Genomic DNA, 19,139 nt, shown 5'->3' with positions numbered 1-19,139 from the left:
CTGTTTCTTTCTCAGCAGTGTCCCCACAGGCGTGTTCTTTAGAAAACCGTACAAGGGAAACACAGCCCAGGGTGGGTGGCCTCACTGCCTCCCAGGGACCTTAAGACATTTGCAGTCACCACAGGCCCACACGTCCCAGCGGGAGAGGGCTCACCTGAGGCCCATCATGGGCAGCAGAGCCTGTCAGTGGTTCCTCTGCTTGAGACCTATTTATTTTAGACTAAGCTGGGCTTTTGGCTCAGGTCAGTTGGTGCCCTGCTGGCTGGTGTGTGTGAAGGGTCATCCCAGGTCCTAGGCTGGGAATGGTGCTGGGCACGAGACAGGCACAGGCATAGGGAATGTAGCCCATGGTTGGCATCATGGGCGGCACCATTAGGAGCAGCCATCTGCCCACATATCAGAGTTTCCGCAAAGGAAAATGAGTTTCTGAGTGTGCACAGGTCACTCCACATGCACCACTGCAACCTGCACTCCTCCAGGGTGGAGGGAGCAGCGCTTAATTTCAAAAGCCAGAAGGCCAGGGAGAGTTGTTTCTCCTCATTCCTGGGGGTCCTGCTGAGAGAAGACCCAGCTGAGTCTCAATGGTAAAGATCAGCGATTACACAGCAGTTCTTTCCTTGGTGAGGAAACGCCTCTGGTCATTATGCTTTCGGGAGCCTGTGTGGCCTCCTGCCTTGAACCCCTGCTTTTAGCCCCTACTCAGGCTGCAGGGATTTAAAAAGCTTTCTTTTCTGGGCCTCAGGGATGCTTTTTAAATTTATCTTTCCATGTGGGTTGTACTTTGTCATAACCAGAATCTTACTGCAAACATGGAGCCATTCCTGTGTCCACTGATATTTATTTATTGAATCCCTCTCTGTATGCCAGACACTGCCCTGGACCCTGGGTTACATCAGTGAAAACAGAGAGGTAAGGTTCCCTTCTCCCCACAGTTCTGACTCTGGAATCTAATGAGATCCATGCCAGGTGAGACCCAAGACTCCAGACTCAACAAGGACTTTTCAAGGCCTCTTCTCTATTTTAGAAAGTCAAGAACTGCAGATCTCCAAGTCCTTCCTCTCCATTAGTTAGCTATCGCTGTATAACAAATGTCCCAACATTTATTGGCTTAAAGACAACATTTATTACCATGCAGCTCCTGAGAGTAAAGAATCTGGGCACAGTTTAGTTGGTGCCTCTGACTCGAAGTGTCCTGAGATGTCCATCAAGCTGTTGGCGGGGCTGTAGTCCACTCAGGGCTCAACTCAGGGAAGGGTTGCCTCCAAGCTCACTCACGCGGTGGCTGGCAGGTCCGTTTCTGAGAGCTCACAGGGACCCCCCGACAGGGCTGCCTCAAGAAGGAGCAGCAACTTCCCCAAGAGCGAACAGGAGAGAGTGATTACCTGAGATGGAAGCTACAGGCTCGTTATAGCCTGATCTCAGAAGTGGCATCCCATTCCTTTTGCCAAATTCTGTTCCTTAGAAATGAGTCAGTGAGTCCAGCACCCACTTGAGGGAAGAGAATGACACAGGGCCTGAAAACCAGGATCACTGGGGCATCTGGGTAGCTACCTTCCACATCCTCCAGGCGCCTCTCTGACTGATGGGACTCACCCCGTTTCCTGCTACACTTACAGTAGGGATCACGCAGTTGACTCCTGAATGTTCCTGTGTTGTTTCCATAATTACTGTTGTGGTTCCACTCCCCCGATATGAATATAAGCTTCTTGAGGTCAGAAGCCATGTGTTCTACCTCTCCTCACTTTCCATTTAGGCCAACCATGTGCTGAGCAAGTTACTCTCAGTTAGATCATCTCAGCGTCAAGTGAAAAAAAAATGTAAAAGTCCAAAGCAAAAATGTCTTAAACAGCAGTAAGGCTTGACAGTCTCTCTTGGCAAGAAAGCTGGAGGTGGGTAGTTGCAAGCATGGCTCAGCAGCGATGCCAGCAAGGTCCCACGCTCCTCTGCCACCTCCCCATGTGGCCTCAAGACAGCTGCTGCAGCACCAACACCACTTCCTCTACACCCGCATCCACAAACAGGAAGTAGGGTTTCTTCTTGCTTGGGAAGGAAACCTTTTCCCTTAGGACTCCCCAGCAGACTTTCTCTTAGGCTTGTTGACCAGAACAGGATCATATGACCACCCCTAAAGCAATCACTGCCCAGAGGGAATTGTATTACCACAGTTGGTTTAGATTCATGGTCCTCAACAGAGATGGGTTTGGGAGATGACATTGCCTCCTGGGACCCTGGGAAATGTGAGTCTGACCCAGGGACTAGGGAGTGCTATTGGCATTTAGTGGGTTGGGATCAGAGTTGTTAAACTTCCAGCAATAGTGTATGGTACAGTCCCATAAAGCAGAGAGAACTGCAGAAGCTGAGGCCAGTCATTGTGTAATCACCTGACTGAGCTTGGAAGCAGATCTTCCTCCCTGTTTGAGCCTTGAGATGACTGCAGCCCTAGCCAACAGCTTGACCTTGAGTCCGAGGCACCCAGCTCGGATGCCAACACCAACCCTGTTGAAAACTGCTGATTGAGACAAGTGATTTTCAACCAGAGGCGATTTTGTGCCTCCCCCATAGGTGACAGTTGTCAGTGTTTGGAGACACTTTCAGTTGTCACAACTTGGGGGTGTGACTGGCATCCAGGAGGCTGAGGCCAGGGATGCTGCTGAGCACGCAGCCATGCACAGGACAGTCCCACTGCTAAGGATCACCTGGCTCAAAATGTTGACAGTGCTGAGGCTGAGAAACGCTGGTTTAGACCCACTGGGAGTCATTCCTGAGTGGGCTCAGCTGCCTGATGGCCAAACCAGACCTGGTTTGTTCGTGAGGAGGAAGCAGGAATGTTTCCTGGGTAGGTGGCCACAGTCAGTGTCAGCTACAGGCTGTGCTAGTCAGGATGCCTGCAAGTCAGCCAGCTCATCCCAAGGATGCTCAGTCCCTGTGCCACAGGCTCCAGCATGGCTGTGGTTCACAGTTAAAGGTCAAGAACATGATGGAAGGTGGGGGTGTGGTTGTTTAAAATCAAGGGTTTTTTACTCCACTTTTAATATTATTTCAGCATTCTATTTCTGGGTTTCTCTTTCCATAGAATGGGGTTACTGTGGCCTCCATACTGGGTTGAACACAGGCTGAAAAGGTGGCTGTCTCTTGCTTTAATCTGAGACATACCACAAGGTGTGCCTACCTCACATTTTTCCCTCACTGGGCCTGAAAACTCACACTGAGCCTAGATGGTTTGTGGTAAGTCACTCGCTGGGGCTGAGATCATGTTATGGCGATTAGAGCGTAAGCGTTGGACTCGGACCAACCTGAGTTGACATCCCAGATTCTTCACCTGCCAGAGGGTGACTGGGAAAATTACTTCCCTCTTGGAGCTCCATGGAAAATGATATCAACCTCACAGGGATGTTGTGAGACCCAACTGAAATAATCAGGTGAAGCCACTGGCCTCTGGTAAACCCTCAGGACATGCAGTTCCACCATCTTCATCATGTCCTCTTTGCCATCTCTCTGGAAGGCTTGTTAAAATGCAAGTGGGGTTGTGGAGTGAGGCACATCAGCCGTACCACAGAATTGCAGAACTAGAAGGGACCTTTAGGCCAGATTAGGTAGCTTTTGGAAAGAATTTGCAGATGAGCTGAACCAAGCCTCACCTCCTAGGGTAGCTCCCCAGGAGGCCAGCCAGGCCTGGGATCGTGTCACCATGAGGGGCAAAAGGAAGACTGAGTCCAAGAGGAAGGAGACAGTGCAGTGCAGGAGGAGCCAGAAAGGGGCCAGGTCCCAGCACACTTCAGGGCCTGCTTGTGAATGAGCTAGAGGATGTTCCCGTGGAGTCTAGAGCAGAGGTCCATGAACTGCAGCCCACAAGCCTACTCTGGCCCAGCACCTAGTTTTGTAAATAAAGTTTTATTGAAATGCAGCCATGTACCTTTGTTCAGGTATTGTCTGTGGCTGCTTTTTTGCTATAAAGGCAGAATTAAGTTGTGTTGAGTGGTTTCAACAGAGGCTGTATGTCCTACAAACATGAAAATATTTCTTCTCTGGCTCCTTACAGAAAAAGTTTGCCCATCCTTGGTCTAGAGGACTCCATTCACATAGACCACAGTGACTCATTAGGATCACGAGCCTTGGAGTCAGACTGATTGCCATGTGAAGGTGCCACCTAGAAGCACGCAGTGCATAGCCTGCTCGGCTGGAAACAGCGGCTCCATGGGAGAAGGGCTTCCTGTACGTTTCAGAGTGTTCAGGAGAGGGGAAGAAAGCAGCGTCTGTGAAATGTCAGCACCTAGCTGGGGAGATAGTTCCTGTGGAAAGTCGACAGCATGAGGTTTGGGAGGATCTGAGCAGACAGGGAGGTGAGTCTAAATTTAGACTTTCCAAAGCCAATGTGTAAACCAGAGCCCCAGGAATCCCAGAAAGGGACAGTTGGCACACGCCATCTCGTCTCTGGTTTGCCTCCACACATTAAAAGGCTGGATGAGTGAGAGAATAATTAATTACCCTCAAATAAGCTGTTGCCTGAGAGTCGGTGAGAAAGCAGTGAGAGCTGAAACTCCATTGTTCAGAGTCCTGAGGGTAGAAATTTCTATTCCTGTGTTTTATTACAATGCCCAGCCATGGAATCATGGGGACCTTGGCTGCCCTTGCGGGAGTTCCATGCTTTCCTCTTGCTGGGTGTCATTCAAGCACGACTGAACGAGTGGCCTTTCCATCCCAGACAGTGAATGCCACCTCCCTGGGTTTGAAATCACACCTGTGGTTCGGAGCAGTTCTGAACCACCACCTTTGAACTGGCCCTGAGAAGCTGCACCACACCAAGAGCTGCCACAACCACTCCCCTGCCCAGGTGGACACATCCAGATGCCAGTCTGCTCCTCCCCATGGCTGATGGGCCCACACCTCTCAGCATATCATGCAAGAAATGGACCACTAACCTGAGACTTCTTAGGTGATGGATGCCTCATAATCAGCCCACCTAGTGAGAAAGGCAAAGGGTTTACAATGCAAATTACAGAGGACTTGGGGAAAGAAACAGAAAATCAAGAGGCTTGAGAAGAGAGGCATAATAATAAACTCAAATGGGAACGGAGAAATGGTCAGACAAGAGGTTGCCTGATTAGAGCACTGAAACTCTAGAGAGGCAGCATCTAAGCAGAAGATGTTACTAAGAGGTTTGAAGTTCGGAAATATTAGTTGGTCTGAGTGGTTAGGGCTTGTTGTGAGATGCGCCCTTTGAACAATTTCCGTGGCAAGTATCACAAGGGACAGTGACCCCTAGGAAATGTAGGCATCACCACTTTGTAGACATAATGAATGGCACTCAGCTCCTTCTAGTCCACGGATATTTTCTATGCCCTACTTTGTGCCCTGTAAGCTACTTGTGAAGCTTACAGTCTAGTTGGGAGATGGACATGTACAAAAAGTTAAATAACAACCCAGGCTAATATATGGTAAATGCCAAACACAGCATACACATGAGTGCCACAGGAGTTTAGAAAAGGGAGATATGTCATTGAGAACCGGGATGGATGCTTTAGGAAAAAAATGAGACTTTGGATCCTGAATGATAGGATTTCAACAAATGGGGGTGGTGGGGAAGCAGGAGAATATTTCAGGAACTGGGAAGGTACAAGCAAAGAAGCCAGGCAGGAAAGAGTCTATTTAGTGGCCCACCAGAAAGGTAGAGTGGCTGGAATCGAGGCTTTCCACCTTGACATGGTACTTGCCCCCTAAAGCTGACAGCATGTTGGGAAGACCACTGAAAAGGAGACATGCACACAGGGTGTCTCTTCCCATGCATGAGAGGGAAAGAGTTTTAAAAATAAATAAAGCACCTCTTAATTATTCGCAGATTATCTGCATTGCAGCTGACCTCAAGCAAATCCTGCATTCAGCTTGCTTGTGATGTCATCCCCTCTCTGCTTAGGTGCTCATTCCTCTCTCTGCTTACAACCCAGCAGGAGCTGGAAAGGGAAGAAGGCTTAAGCATGTCTCTTCCTAAAAAAAAAATAATAATATGCGATTGCCTCTTTGCTGTGCCCTTGGGAGCCAGACCAGGCTTGTGGGGAGAAAGAAGCTTCAATGTAATTGCCATTACGTGACTTGGGCAGCAGGAGTCGAGGAGTGAGACAATGGGGAGCTGCGGAGGCTCTTTGATTCCCCTGAGTTAGGTATCCAGGTGGACTTCACTAGCACAGGCCATAGAATCTGGTTCACTGGGTGCTCCCAGCACTGTCTCTTAGTGGCTGGGCATCCTCAAACAGAGTGAATGGTATTCATTTACCCATTCATCAGATGGATATTGACCCTATCTATACTGAAAGCACTAAGCTGGTGTTCTTCAAGCCTTGGTGTCCTCACCTGTAAAGTGAGAACTGGAATCAGAATTGATGTTTCTCCGTGGAAGTGCTGTTGGCATTTGGGGGTGGAGGGGTGGATGTCAGTGGACGTGCTCTGGGCATTTGGGCATGGAGGTGGGGATGCTCAGTAGAATGGTTAGCAAATCTGGCCCTGCCCATTAAATACCAGTAGTGACTCCCAGTCAAATAAGGTGAGGAGGGCAGTATCATCTCTAGATAACGACCACGGGCCTTGTTTGCTTAGATTGCTTCCCAATCTGAAATTCTGTAAGTCTGGTTGTTTTGTTCCTGGACCCAGTAAAAACATGCAGAATAGAATTATCAAAGATCTGACAAATTATCAGAATCTTGAATACATCTTATTCATATATAAGGGAATGTTTAACTAAACAGCAACAATAGGTAACATCTGTTGAGCAATTACTATGTTCTAGACCCTTGGCAAATTTCTTTCATTAGAAGTCTTTACAGGGGATCTGATTGTTTACTATTTCAGATCATCTGTGTCCCCTAATTTGCCCCCTTAATTTCAGAGCATTGAGTTGACTATTGTTTTTGCTTCATTTATCTTTGCAGAATTGTGCAGACTTCAGATAGGAAAGCGTCTCTACAGGAGGCCCTGTGATATGATGAGAATAAAGCAGCAGTCTGCCAGGTTCATGCCTTTGTGTTGGATACAGTGTTCTTTCTTTGTGTGTCTGTGGTCTTTATGAACTTAGAAAACCTGCCAGTCTCTTAGACGCTATGATATTACCTTATTTCAGAGATCTGAATTTACATTTCTAGTTTTGCAGGGTTTTTTCTCCCCACTTAGCTCCTATACCTGTAATTTGAGTCAACAGCCACCAGAGGGCAGGGACAGTGAAGTTTAGATTTGACCCATTGCTTTGAAGAGCGAGGTCACCATTGTCAAAAAGAATACAGCTCACCATGCCAGTCTTGATGTAGCACTAGGAACTCTGCACCCTGGTTTCTGGGCAAAGAGAGTCCTTTTATTATGGGTGGCAACATTACTTCCTTGTAATTTGGTACATGGGCTTCTTCAACTTACGTGGAAAGCGAGAGATACAAATGTCCTTAAATCTCAGTCCCCGTGAAAGCCTCTTAAAATGTTCAAAGACATTTGTAAAACAAGGAAGAAAAGGAACCCAAGTGCAAAACAAAAGTATCGATCCTTTGTTTTCTGTCTGCAACTCGTTACTTTCTACTCTCACCCTTCCTAGCTAGTGCTGATGTGTGTGTTTGGAAAGCATAAAACAAATTAATTTTGCAAAGGTCAGAAGGGATACTCCTCCCCCGTAATTTGCACATGTTAACCTTGGGGGAGCCGGCACTGACATAAGAGGCACAACATCTGATGGTCTTATCAAATCAATCCATCTTCTCTCTCTTCCAGGGGAGTGCTACGCACAGCAGGAGGGTGGCTGGGCAGTGCAAAGCCCGGAATCCCCTGAGCAAGCAGTGTTTCAGCTGGCTGGACAGATCAAATAACACTTGGGCTGGTTAACAAAAGATGCAAGTGGGAAGGTGTTGGAAGCCGGAGTATGGAAATTTACCCAACGTTATCTCTTTGACAGGGAAGGAGACTTGGTCTGAAAGATGCCACATTCCTGCAGCCTTTCTGGGTGCAGTGGAATACAGTCTTGGGCAAGGTGGCGTGGATGAGCTGGCGAAAGAGGATGCTGCCCATATCCAAAGGCTCCAGAGGATCCCGGCCTGGCAGCTGAGCTCCCCTGCATCTGGAACCTCGGGCGTAACTTGGTGTAGAGCTCATGAAAGGTGCTTGGGTTTCTCCAGCTTTTTTCACCAGTGCTCACCAGACCGGCTCAGGTTTTGGAATCTAAGGTGAGCTGGTAGAAACGGGAGAGGTAGAAAGAAGCCCCTGGATGCCTCCAGAATTCATTGATGGGATCCCTGCATACTGCTTGGAACACAGAGAGAGGCTGTGACACAGCTGAGCTTTGGAGCGTCTTAAGTAAAGGAGTTAAGCTCAGCAAACAACTCTTGCATTTCAGCCTGTAACAAAGTGTTCAAAGGGGAGAGTTTCTGCATCTTTTACTTTGCAGTCCACTATGGTAGAAAACTTGACATTCCGTAGATAATGATACTCGGTTTTCTTTCCAAGATGCCAGATTTAAAAAGAAATATGAGCCATTCTAAGCTTTAAGGAGTGTTCAGGAAACACAGGAATTAGTGGACAGCCCTCTCAATGCAGGTTAAGGCAACAGTCTGAGTCCCCAACTAGTGCAGCTCAGCGAGCATGGCCATATGCCATTCTTGTCTCCGGAGAGCTGGTGGCAGTGACCTCACCAGGAGAAAACGCATCCCTCAGCCGTGGGACTTGACAGAATGAAGTGTGCGAGGGAGACCACTAGCCGAGACTTGACCTTTCCTGACTGCCCCTGTGTTACCTGGGCAGCTCCAGATCACTGAGCCCACAATGGCTGAGAAGGGTGACTGCATCGCCAGTGTCTACGGGTATGACCTCGGTGGGCGCTTTGTTGACTTCCAACCCCTGGGCTTCGGTGTCAATGGTTTGGTGCTGTCGGCCATGGACAGCCGGGCCTGCCGGAAAGTCGCCGTGAAGAAGATTGCCCTGAGTGATGCCCGCAGCATGAAGCATGCACTCCGAGAGATCAAGATCATTCGGCGTCTGGACCACGACAACATCGTCAAAGTGTACGAGGTGCTCGGGCCCAAGGGCACTGACCTGCAGGGTGAGCTGCTCAAGTTCAGCGTGGCCTACATCGTCCAGGAGTACATGGAGACTGACCTGGCACGCCTGCTGGAGCAGGGCACACTGGCGGAAGAGCATGCCAAGCTGTTCATGTACCAGCTGCTCCGCGGGCTCAAGTACATCCACTCCGCCAACGTGCTGCACAGGGACCTGAAGCCCGCCAACATCTTCATCAGCACAGAGGACCTCGTGCTCAAGATTGGGGATTTCGGGTTGGCAAGGATTGTTGATCAGCATTACTCCCACAAGGTATGTCTGGCTGGAATGGTGGATACCGGTGGTCCACAGAATCCCCAAGAATACTTACAGCACTCCCAAGCTGTTCCTAGCTCCACGGTAGTCAGAGGACTAGAGTTAGCAATTACGGGAGGCTGGACGGTGCTAGGAAGATCATTAGCCTGAAAAGTTGTTGGAGGTGTGGAGAGAGATCTGGTTCTTGGTCTTGGCTCTGCCGTGTGGCTTTGATCACTCTAAGCTGTGCCAGCAGAAGCTGGACTAGATCTCTAAAATTTCTTCCAGCTCTAAATTCTATGGCTTGAAAACTATGTGGTTGGTGAATTTGCCTCTAGCATCCTCTTATCCCTGCTGTCCACTTAGCCATCCCATGTCCTTCCTGTGTGCTGAGGACACCCCCTGAGGCTTCCCACCCTGTGAGCCTCATGCTCTGGTTGGTCTCACCTCCCTCATCCCATCCAAGCTGACCCACTCAGTGTCCATTTCTCTCAGTCAGCGGACAGCAGGCACAAATGATTGATCTGATGAGCTAATCCTTCACTGTACCTTATCCAGCTAATGACTCAGTTCTCCCAGGTCCCATGATACTCTTGCCTCTCAGTGTGATGCGAAAGCCACGGGTGGCAGACTATACTATTGAGATCCCCCGTGGTGGGTGCTAAATACTCTACCAACTGCAGGGATCAGAGCTGACCTGGCCACTCTGCTGGAGATAAATGTCACACTAAGTTGTTCTCAAAGGCCCAGACCTCCTCTTACCTGATCCACTCCTCTCTTCAGAAGCTGGGAGTCCTCTGACATTCCCTTCCTTCCCCTGTCCCAGGTTCCTGCCACTTTAGGGGTGCCTCGGAGCCCCTCAGCATGAGCATGTTGCCATGTACTCTGCAACAGAGCTGGGGGCTGGGTGTGGCTTCCAGCCTCCTGCCCAAACCTTGATGCTACAAAAAATGTTATTAGAATAAAACATCTCCTTGGGAGTAGGTGTACAGTAGTCTATTATCATCCAAGGGGCTGGGGTGGGTCATGAAAGGGGAGGGTGGCTTTGACCTTGAAGGTGCTTTGACTGTCTCCCTGAGCCCCATTCCTCTGCCCTCCCTTAGAACCCCACATAGAAGGGCACTGATCTGCCTGCTACAGCTGCAGTGGAAGGTGTCACAAGGCGCAGGGAGCAGGGCTCCCCATCCTACTCTCCCTGGCTAGAACTTGGACTCCAGCCCAGATTTCAGACCCCAAATCAGCCTAGCTGGCTCTGGCTCCTTGGTGCCACAAATTACTTAGCGACCTTAACCATGAGCCTGTCCTCTGCCCCGCTCCTGCAGCCAAGCCATCTGTCAAAACTGACAGCCAACTCTGTAGGACGGAATGTCCATGAGGTGGGGCCACGGGAGGCAGGGAAAAACAGTGCCCTTGTATCTCTTTCTGATACCCTGAACTGCTTCTTCCTTCTCTTTCTTCTAAGGAGCAATGACTCCAAACCACCAAACCAAAGGTTTTAATCCAAATCTGTTCTTACTTGGTAAAAGATCTAGAAAATCCACAAGACTCTTATATGTGGGATGCACAAAAACTACCTTGTGAATTGAAATAAACCAGTACATTTGAGCATCATGTGATGAAAGGACCTGATTAAGTGAGTTTCGACAAGGAAAGAGCTTAAGACAGCATGTAGTAGGCCTTTAGGAAGGTCCAGGAAGATGGTTTATAGTGGCATAAACTGGCTATCATATAATTCTTTGGGGGTGACATGGTGTGAGCAAAAGACCCTTTAGGAGGAGTCAGGGGTCCAGGTTCCTTCTAACAGTGCTAACTTGGACACTTACCCCTGGGAGCCTCAGTTTCCCCTCTTTGACAGGGTTAATAATTGTGCCCTATCTGCTCCTCTGGCTTATGGTTAAGAATCAAAATGGTCCATGAATGTAAAATTCCTTGGAAAGCAGTCAGGACTGCATCCATTCATTTAATGGGTGTTTGGTGAGCCAACATCAAACCCAAGCTCAGTGCTGGGAGCTGGAGAGACTGAGGCTCACACGCTCCCCCAGAGACCCTGAGGGCTGGGCTCAGTGTTATCCTGTCACTTGGGACTGGAAGCCACTTCCCTGGTTGAGACTTCCATTTTCCCAATGCAGAGGAATTTCGATGTTCTGGCTTGCTCTTATCGGGTTCTCTTTAATAAAATTCGCTGTGGGAGGTTAAAGAAATCACTGGAGGCAGTTATGAGCCCAGTAGGCATTCACATCATCCCTGCACCCCCGTGTTTGGCAGACACCACCCACCCCCACCCCACCTCCTCCCTTATACACTTTCTGCTTTTAGCTTTCTGCCCTCTCTTCCCCCAGTGATGATGAAAGGCTTATATTTGGTGCTTTTATTTATCCAATGTGCATTTAAATCAGTTCTCATTTAATCCCCATAATGCTGTGAAGCACTTAGGGCAAATGGTTCATTTTAAAACAGAGAAAAACGGCTTTCTCAAGCTTACACAGCTGATGTGGCCAAAGGACACAGGGACTGGGGCTTCTTCCTCTCCTGGTGGATGGAGGGTCTCTGTGAGCGCAGTCTCCTTCATGAAATCTTTCCGGATTCTGGGTTGGAATTAATCATTCCTTCCTCTGAATTCCCGTGGCACTTTCCCCAGGCCATCACGGGTATCTTCTAACACTGATCACTCTCTGCTCTGTCCTAGGGGTATTTGAGTCTGTCTCTTTGTACTCTCCCAAGCCGAGAGTCCCCTGGCCTCTTGAAAGCTGTCTCTCCTTCTTCATGGTCCCCCTCCATGGATTCTGATCACTGTGCCTAAGACAGGGCCCTCAATCGATTTTGTTGACTGTGTTGAACAGATGGAAGAATAGTCATCTACTAGCACATTGCAGAAAGGGAGCTATTGGGTTCCTTGATTCTGTGTGGTTGGAAGGGTTGACTCTCAGAAAAAGAGCACATACTTCTTCCAGACAGTAGGTTGGTTGTGGTCAGACGTGTACATCTTCTGCATGCATCTGCTCTCTCCAATGTGTTTGGCGGATGCTGTCTACACACAAACTTCTCAAAACCTAATCCCTTCTAAAGTTTTATGAATCTCCACTCCCTTTGAAGAAGACCATGCTCACCTGGGCTACAGCGAGTGCCTTTGTGTGGGTCACAAAAAAATGCCCCCTTTCCCTGGCTGAGAGAGCCCAGGGCCAGTGATAGGGTTAGTGATCCAGCGGGAGCCTTGTTTGGAAAAACTCTCAGAACATTTTTCCTCTGCTCTCACACCACAACAATATACCCAGAAGACTTCCGTGACCTCAAAATATGTGGGGATTTCTCCCCACCAGCAAGCTAGCAATCAGTTCTTCAGTGGACATCAGCTGGATGACCCCCAATTCAATTCTGACACTATTTACCTGGAGATAGTGTCAGATCCCACAGGTTGAGGGACACAAGACTGCCCCCTCCTTCCCACCGGTCATATTAATAAGTCCACTCCTCCGGAATGTCTGATGGACTGGCTTCAAGTTGGGGTTCCCATGGTCCCCTCTTTGGGTTTAATTAATTTGCTAGAGGAGCTCACAGAACTCAGGGAAACACCTATTTGCATTTACTGTAAGGGTTAGGGTTAGGTCCATGTAACACTTACTTACATTTATTATGAAGGATATTTTCAAGGATACAAATAAACAGCCAGGTGAAAAGATACACAGGGCATAGTCCAGAAGGGTCCTGAGTACAGGCGCATCTGTCCCAGGGGAGTGGGGAAGCACCACCCTCCTGGCACATGGATGAATTCTTATTCACCCACCCAGCAGTACACAGCAGCCTGGTCCACATGCCTCCCACCTTTCTCATGGGTGGACAGTATGTCTCATTTGCTTCCACATCCCCTCATCTGGTGCAGGGCCTGACACCGGGCCCGTGTCCATTAGGTTCATTTAGTGAAAGAGATACCAAAGAAAACAGCCTCTTCTCTAATGAGCAACTGGCCACGTCGGGGTTTCAAGTTGCAGTCAGGACAGATGCTGGGTGTGCCCCGCTACTGCACCACCCCCGGGGGTCTTGGTCTTTGCAAGGTCTAAAGGGCATGTAGAGGCCCCTGCAGCCCACACTTGGGGAGACGGTGTGGGTGGCAATGGAGGGTGTTCCCTTTCAACAGGGGCAGTCTGGAAAACACTGTCCTCTGTGTTATTCTCGCTCACCTCGCCAACTGCATGACCTTGGGCAAGTCCTTTTGCTCATGTAGTTTGTCACTAGAATAGATGTGTAAAAAGACCTCACACCCATGTTGTCCATCCCTAGCCTTTCACAGATGACAAAACTGGAAGGGAAGGAGCCTCACTCAAGGTCACACAATGAGTGGCTGAGCCTGGGTTTTCACTCCATGTCCACTGTTTTCTCAGAGCTTAACTTCCCTATTGTCTTTTCTGCCAAATTGGGAGAGTCAGGCCATTCTGCTTATTTCATGGGATTCCTGTTAGAGTCAAATGAAAAAGCGTGGCTGTCAAAGCGCGCTCAGATGTACGCAGGGCTAAATCACTAACCAAACTTTGCCCAAAGAGATGCCATGGCAATGCCAGGCAGACATCAGACATCAGTTTCCCCTTCACTGGGATACGGACCCCACTCCTGACCCAGTGGCCTTGGGGCGAGTGGTGCGATCCCACCTGAGGGTGGCTTCTCAGCCCGTGGTCCTGTGACAAGCCCTTTCTACCGCCTCCTCTTCAGGCCCGTTAATGAGTTCTTCGTTGTTTGTGTTGAGAAGAGGCAGTTGAAGGATTGGAGCGTGCTTTCCTCTGAATTTATCCTATTAGGAAGTAGACGATCTCAAAAGAGAAAAAAAAATGTCATTAAGACTTCACTGAGCACTTTGTAAGGCCTAAGAAAGGTCAGGAACCACCTCAGGAGTGTGCGGAGGTCCTGAGGAGTGCGATGACAGCCTGAATCACAATGAGTGTGTCGCTCCAGGAAGGGCCACCTCTCCTCCTATCATAGAGTCCTTGCTGGGGCTGCCGGGGGCACCACCCACTACCCTTGCTTGTAGCACTTATTTTACCCTGTGCTCACTAAACCTGCTCATCTCCACTACAATATTCAAGAACGGTCAAACTCCTGATCCAGTAACCTTCTATGACTAGTGTGCGTCATGGCATTTACAGTAAAACTAGCCCTCTATGGCTCACACCTCTGACTGTCAAAGGCACATATAGAGGCCCCATTACTGGGTCTATCGTTCTTGCAGCAGTACTTCTAAAATTAGGTGGGTATGATATAAAACAAGTTACTTTAATTCTAAGCCCCGGCAGAATTTATAGCATATCAATTCCTCATTCTGTCTCTCTAAGGGATAATCATAACAAGTTTTATTTGCCTCTGACAGACTGACCTAAAATCACTCATTGCCTATTCTTTCATAAGCCACATGGCGCTTGTATTTCATATATCTGCCTTTCAAAGAGGCAGTAAGCAGAAAATACCCAAGAAAGAAAGGAAGAGGAAGGGGCCCATAAGAATTTGGGCAAAGGCTCTTGTGTTTTGATGGATCATTCAAGCAAGTCTGTTTCCTGCAGGGCTGGCCTGCCTTTGAGCCTTTCTACTTCATAGCCCTCTGTCTTCTTTCTTCATTCATGATCAGGATGCTTCTATGCTTTGCCTCCATATCTCATTAGGATGCCTTAAAAATTAACTAGCAGGCCGGTGTGGTAGTTCACGCCTGTCATCCCAGCACTCTGGGAAGCCGAGGCAGGTGGATCACTTGAGATTAGAAGTTTGAGACCAGCCTGGCTAACATGGTGAAACCCTGTCTCTACTAAAAATATAAAAATTAGCCAGGCATGGTGGCGTGTGCCTGTAGTTCCAGCTACTCAGGAGGCTGAGGCAGGAGAATCGCTTGAACCTGGGAGGTGGAGGTTGCAGTGAGCCAAGATTGCACCACTGCACTCCAGTCTGGGCAACAGAGTGAGACTCCGTCTCAAAAAAAAAAAAAAAAAAAAAAAAAAAAATTAAACTAGCATAGTGGTTCTCAAAGTGAGGTCCCAGATTAGCAGCCTCAGCTTCACCTAGGAACTCATTAGAGATACAGGTTCCCAGGTTCCATCTCAGACCTACTCAAACAGCCCTGAGGGTGAGGCCCAGCAATCTGTGTTTTCACAAGCCTCCAAGGGATTCTGATGCTCTTGAACTTTTAAGAACCATTGACCCAAAGAAATGGCATCACTTATCTCAGGACAGAAAACTGATGCTCCTGATGTGTTTGCTGATGCTTGGAGCTGTGGCTCTGAAACTTCAGCACAATGAAGGAGACTAAGAATGCCTCCCAGAGAACACAGGTGTGTCTGAAGCAGGTGCCTTAACTAGAAGGGCCGCGAACGGTGGGAATCTCAGGCGCTGTGACAGGGAGTCATGTGGATTGTTTTAAGCAGGATGATTTTGGAGGGCCTCACTCATATCACCTTGGAAACTGCCTGCTCCCCCATGGCGCGAGTTTACTGAAAAGCTACACGCATCAGGGACCTAAACCTATAGGAGGACTGTTTCTGTTTAGGTTTGATTTTTAACAATTAGGTGACACAAACAATAATTTTGGAAAACATAAGCTTTTCATTCTGGTGTGAACTGCTTCACCAGATGTTTAAAAGCGGAAACACTTTGTCACAGTTCAGCAAGATTGAATGTCTGCTTGAGGGCTCAGCAAATTACTGCAGTTTGTTAAGTTTGTGTTTCCATTTGAGGTCCCAAAGGAGGAAAGGAGGAAAGGAGGTACATGATGTCGAACACATGCAGCCAGCTTCCAGTGGCTTTGCATGGGAGCTCTGGTTGGTGGGGTTTACATGGGTTTAATCATGCTGAGGCCAGATGCGGTGGCTCATGCCTGTAGTCCCAGAGCTTTGGGAGGCCAAAGCAGGAGGACTGCTTAAGGCAAGGAGTTTGAGACCAGCCTGGGCAACAGCGAGACCCCGTGTCTACAACAAATAAGGAAAAATTAGCCAGGTGTAGTGGTGCACACCTATAGTCCCAGCCACTCAGGAGGCTGAGATAGGAGGATCACTTGAGCCCAAGAGTTCAAGGCTGCAGTGAGCTATGATTGTACCATTGCACTTCAGCCTGGGCCACAGAGTGAGACCCTGACTCAAAAATAAAAAAAATCATGTTGATCAACTTCATTTCCTCCCTCTCCTGGGCACTCTGTCTTCCTTTGATGGCTTCTTAGGCCGAGATAACCTCCCCCTGTCTGCCTGAGAAAACACACAGAAAGCTCTCCTAGAGCACACATTCTCTCCAAGCTGAAACAAGGAGAAATGTTCAATCTGTGACTGAAATGGGGTCTCTGCCGGTGATAAGAGAGTGCCCTTGTGGTGTCTGTGTGCTTATATTCTGGTCTCCACAGTGCAGATGGAGACCCGCAGGGTGCAGGGAGTGGGGAAGGACTTTCCCGGTACCCCAGAGTAGGAATGGGGTCCACAGGGCTGGTGCTGGGAGCAGAGCCCAGCCATCCGCGGAGGCCGGATTTCATGGGAAAATGAGCTTGTGGATGGGCACTTTCTGAGGGCTCAGCTAGCAGGAAAGGTCGCTTTCTTCTGAAGCCACTAAGCTTGTTATTCCAAATCAGTGGAGCTGAAAAGATTTATTTAAAAGGCTATGAAATATCCCTTTTTTAAAGGGAAAAATGTGATCAAGGGGATTAGAAAGGAGGCTGTACTTGAGAGTCAGGTGTCCCTGAACACCCAGGCAGACTTGGAAAGCTCATTGTGTTGGCGTTCAGTGCCTCCTCGTCCCCTTCCCATGACAGAAGAGGACCCCGAGAAGAGGCTCTTCCCTCTGTCCCTGGGCCTCCGGGGTCCTCTTCTACCCACTCTCAGAAGAGCACCACACCCAGGCCACCCTTCTAAGAAGCAACACCACTGAGCTTGGGGTGATATTATAAATCTTTAAGCACAAGCCTGGCCCGGGAGATGACCAGTCAGAAAGGAAGCCAGCCAGGGTCCTGAAGCAGGGTCCTAGAGGCGCCCTGCTTGCCACCAGTTCACCCTTTATTGCTGGATCAAGGGGAGGACCAAGGGAGTCAGGGGCTTGGAGCAGTGGCTGTTGACCAGTCAGCTTGCAGTATTTCATTATTCACCAACTGGCCCAGCTATCTCAGTGCACATCAGCCACACTATGCTGCTTCGCTTGTATCAGAGTTCCCCCTTTCCAATATGTCTGTGGGTCTGGCTGTCCACTAGGGGTGAGCAGTTGATTAAATGGCACAAAGGGCCGGGCGCAGTGGCTCACGCCTGTAATCCCAACACTTTGGGAGGCTGAGGCAGGTGGATCACTTGAGGTCAGGAGTTCAAGACCAGCCTGGCCAACATGGCGAAACCCCATCTTTACTAAAAATACAAAAATTAGCTGGGTGTGGTGGTGGATACCTGTAATCCCAGCTACTTGGGAGGCTGAGCCAGGAGAATCTCTTGAACCTGGGAGGCGGAGGTTGCCGTGAGCCGAGATTGCACCACTTCACTCCAGCCTAGGCAAAAGAGTGAAACTCCACCTCAAAAAAATAAATTAATTAAACAAATGCCTCAAAGGGATCAATTGCCCCCTCTTCGGAAGCCCAGCCTGCTCACTTACCTGGTACTCCCCTCACCATGACAGCTGCCACCTCCTGTGGCAAGTACCAAAGCTCCTGAAGAATTCAACAGGCAGGAAGTCTGCAGCCCACTAGGGACGCTGGAGTGGAACTAGCGTTTCATGCAGTGCAGGCTTGCTGGTGACAAATCCTTTGTTTACTTAGAAAGTATATTTTTTATTCTCATGTTTACAGTTTATTTTCCCTGGGAATAAAATGCTGAATTGGCTGGACGCGGTGGCTCACGCCTGTAATCCCAGCACTTTGGGAGGCCAAGATGGGCAGATCACAAGGTCAGGAGTTCCAGACCATCCTGGCTGACACAGTGAAACCCTGCCTCTACTAAAAACACAAAAAATTAGCCGGGCGTGGTGGCGGGCGCCTGCAGCCCCAGCTACTTGGGAGGCTGAGGCAGGAGAATGGCATGAACCCAGGAGGCAGGGCTTGCAGTGAGCCGAGACTGTGACAGTGCACTCCAGCCTGGGCGACAGAGCAAGGCTCCATCTCAAAAAAAAAAAAAAAAAAAAAAAAAAAAAAAAAGCTGAATTTAGCATTCTTTTTCAATACTTCAAAAATGTCATTGCCTTATTTCCTGTCCCTATTGTTTCTAAAGACTAGTTGGTCTTCATTCATTGGATTGTTCCCCTGTATGTAACGTGTCTTTTTTGCTCCAGCTGATTAATGAATATTATTAAATGGAAAGAAGTGGGAGGGCCTTGGGTGTTAAGTGTTGACTAATGAGTTCCTCCTTCCTTTTATACCCAAGATTTGTTGGTGAGAGAACTCACTCCCTCTCAAAGGGTGTTTTCAGTCCTGGTGTAAAGGACCTGACCTTCAGTCACTGCTCCAGTCTCTCCATTTGGGTACACCCAAGTTGTAAACATCTCAGGAACAAGACACTGTCTTATTCTACAGGCAGATATTGTTTGGTTTATATCAAAGAAGGATAATTAGAAAATTGAATCAAATCCTTTTCCATTTTCTCCTGAAATGTGGTTGGTTTCTTTATTTAGCTTTGCTGCAGTAGCCTGTTGAGAAGACAGTAGTATGGAAATAGAAGTCTTGGGGGGTGGGTATCGCATTGCTGTGATGATCCTGCCTTTTGTGATTACCTTCTATTTCAGTCTCACACGTCTGTGAGCTGGGAGAGACCAGCCCTTATCCTCGCTTCATCCGCTGCCACTCCATTCCCTCATGTTGTAACTGGCTTGTCACCATTCTCTGGAAAACACCATACCCAGTGACA

At 48.7% G+C, this 19,139-nt stretch overlaps 1 protein-coding gene across 10 annotated transcripts in view; it reads left to right on the top strand.

Annotated features, from left to right (window-relative positions):
* LOC105489409 (mitogen-activated protein kinase 4) overlaps positions 1–19,139 on the top strand; it is a 179,016-nt gene that overhangs the window by 102,025 nt on the left and 57,852 nt on the right. For 5 of the 10 annotated variants that reach the window (XM_011754220.3, XM_071085323.1, XM_011754222.2 and 2 more), the window contains exon 2: positions 7,922–9,330. The exons of 1 other annotated variant lie outside the window; for it this stretch is intronic. In XM_011754220.3, the coding sequence (XP_011752522.1) occupies positions 8,785–9,330 (546 nt within the window). In that variant the 5' untranslated portion in view covers positions 7,922–8,784. Of the gene's footprint in view, positions 1–4,039; positions 4,213–6,920; positions 7,000–7,740; positions 9,331–19,139 lie in introns of all 10 variants that reach the window. 4 more of the 10 variants (XM_071085321.1, XM_011754218.3, XM_011754216.2 and 1 more) reach the window with 3 other exon arrangements.

Source organism: Macaca nemestrina, chromosome 19, assembly GCF_043159975.1.
Source record: "Macaca nemestrina isolate mMacNem1 chromosome 19, mMacNem.hap1, whole genome shotgun sequence".
Taxonomy (NCBI): Eukaryota; Metazoa; Chordata; class Mammalia; order Primates; family Cercopithecidae; genus Macaca; species Macaca nemestrina.
Note: the sequence above shows the minus strand (reverse complement) of the source record. Positions and strands in the feature narration are given on the sequence as shown.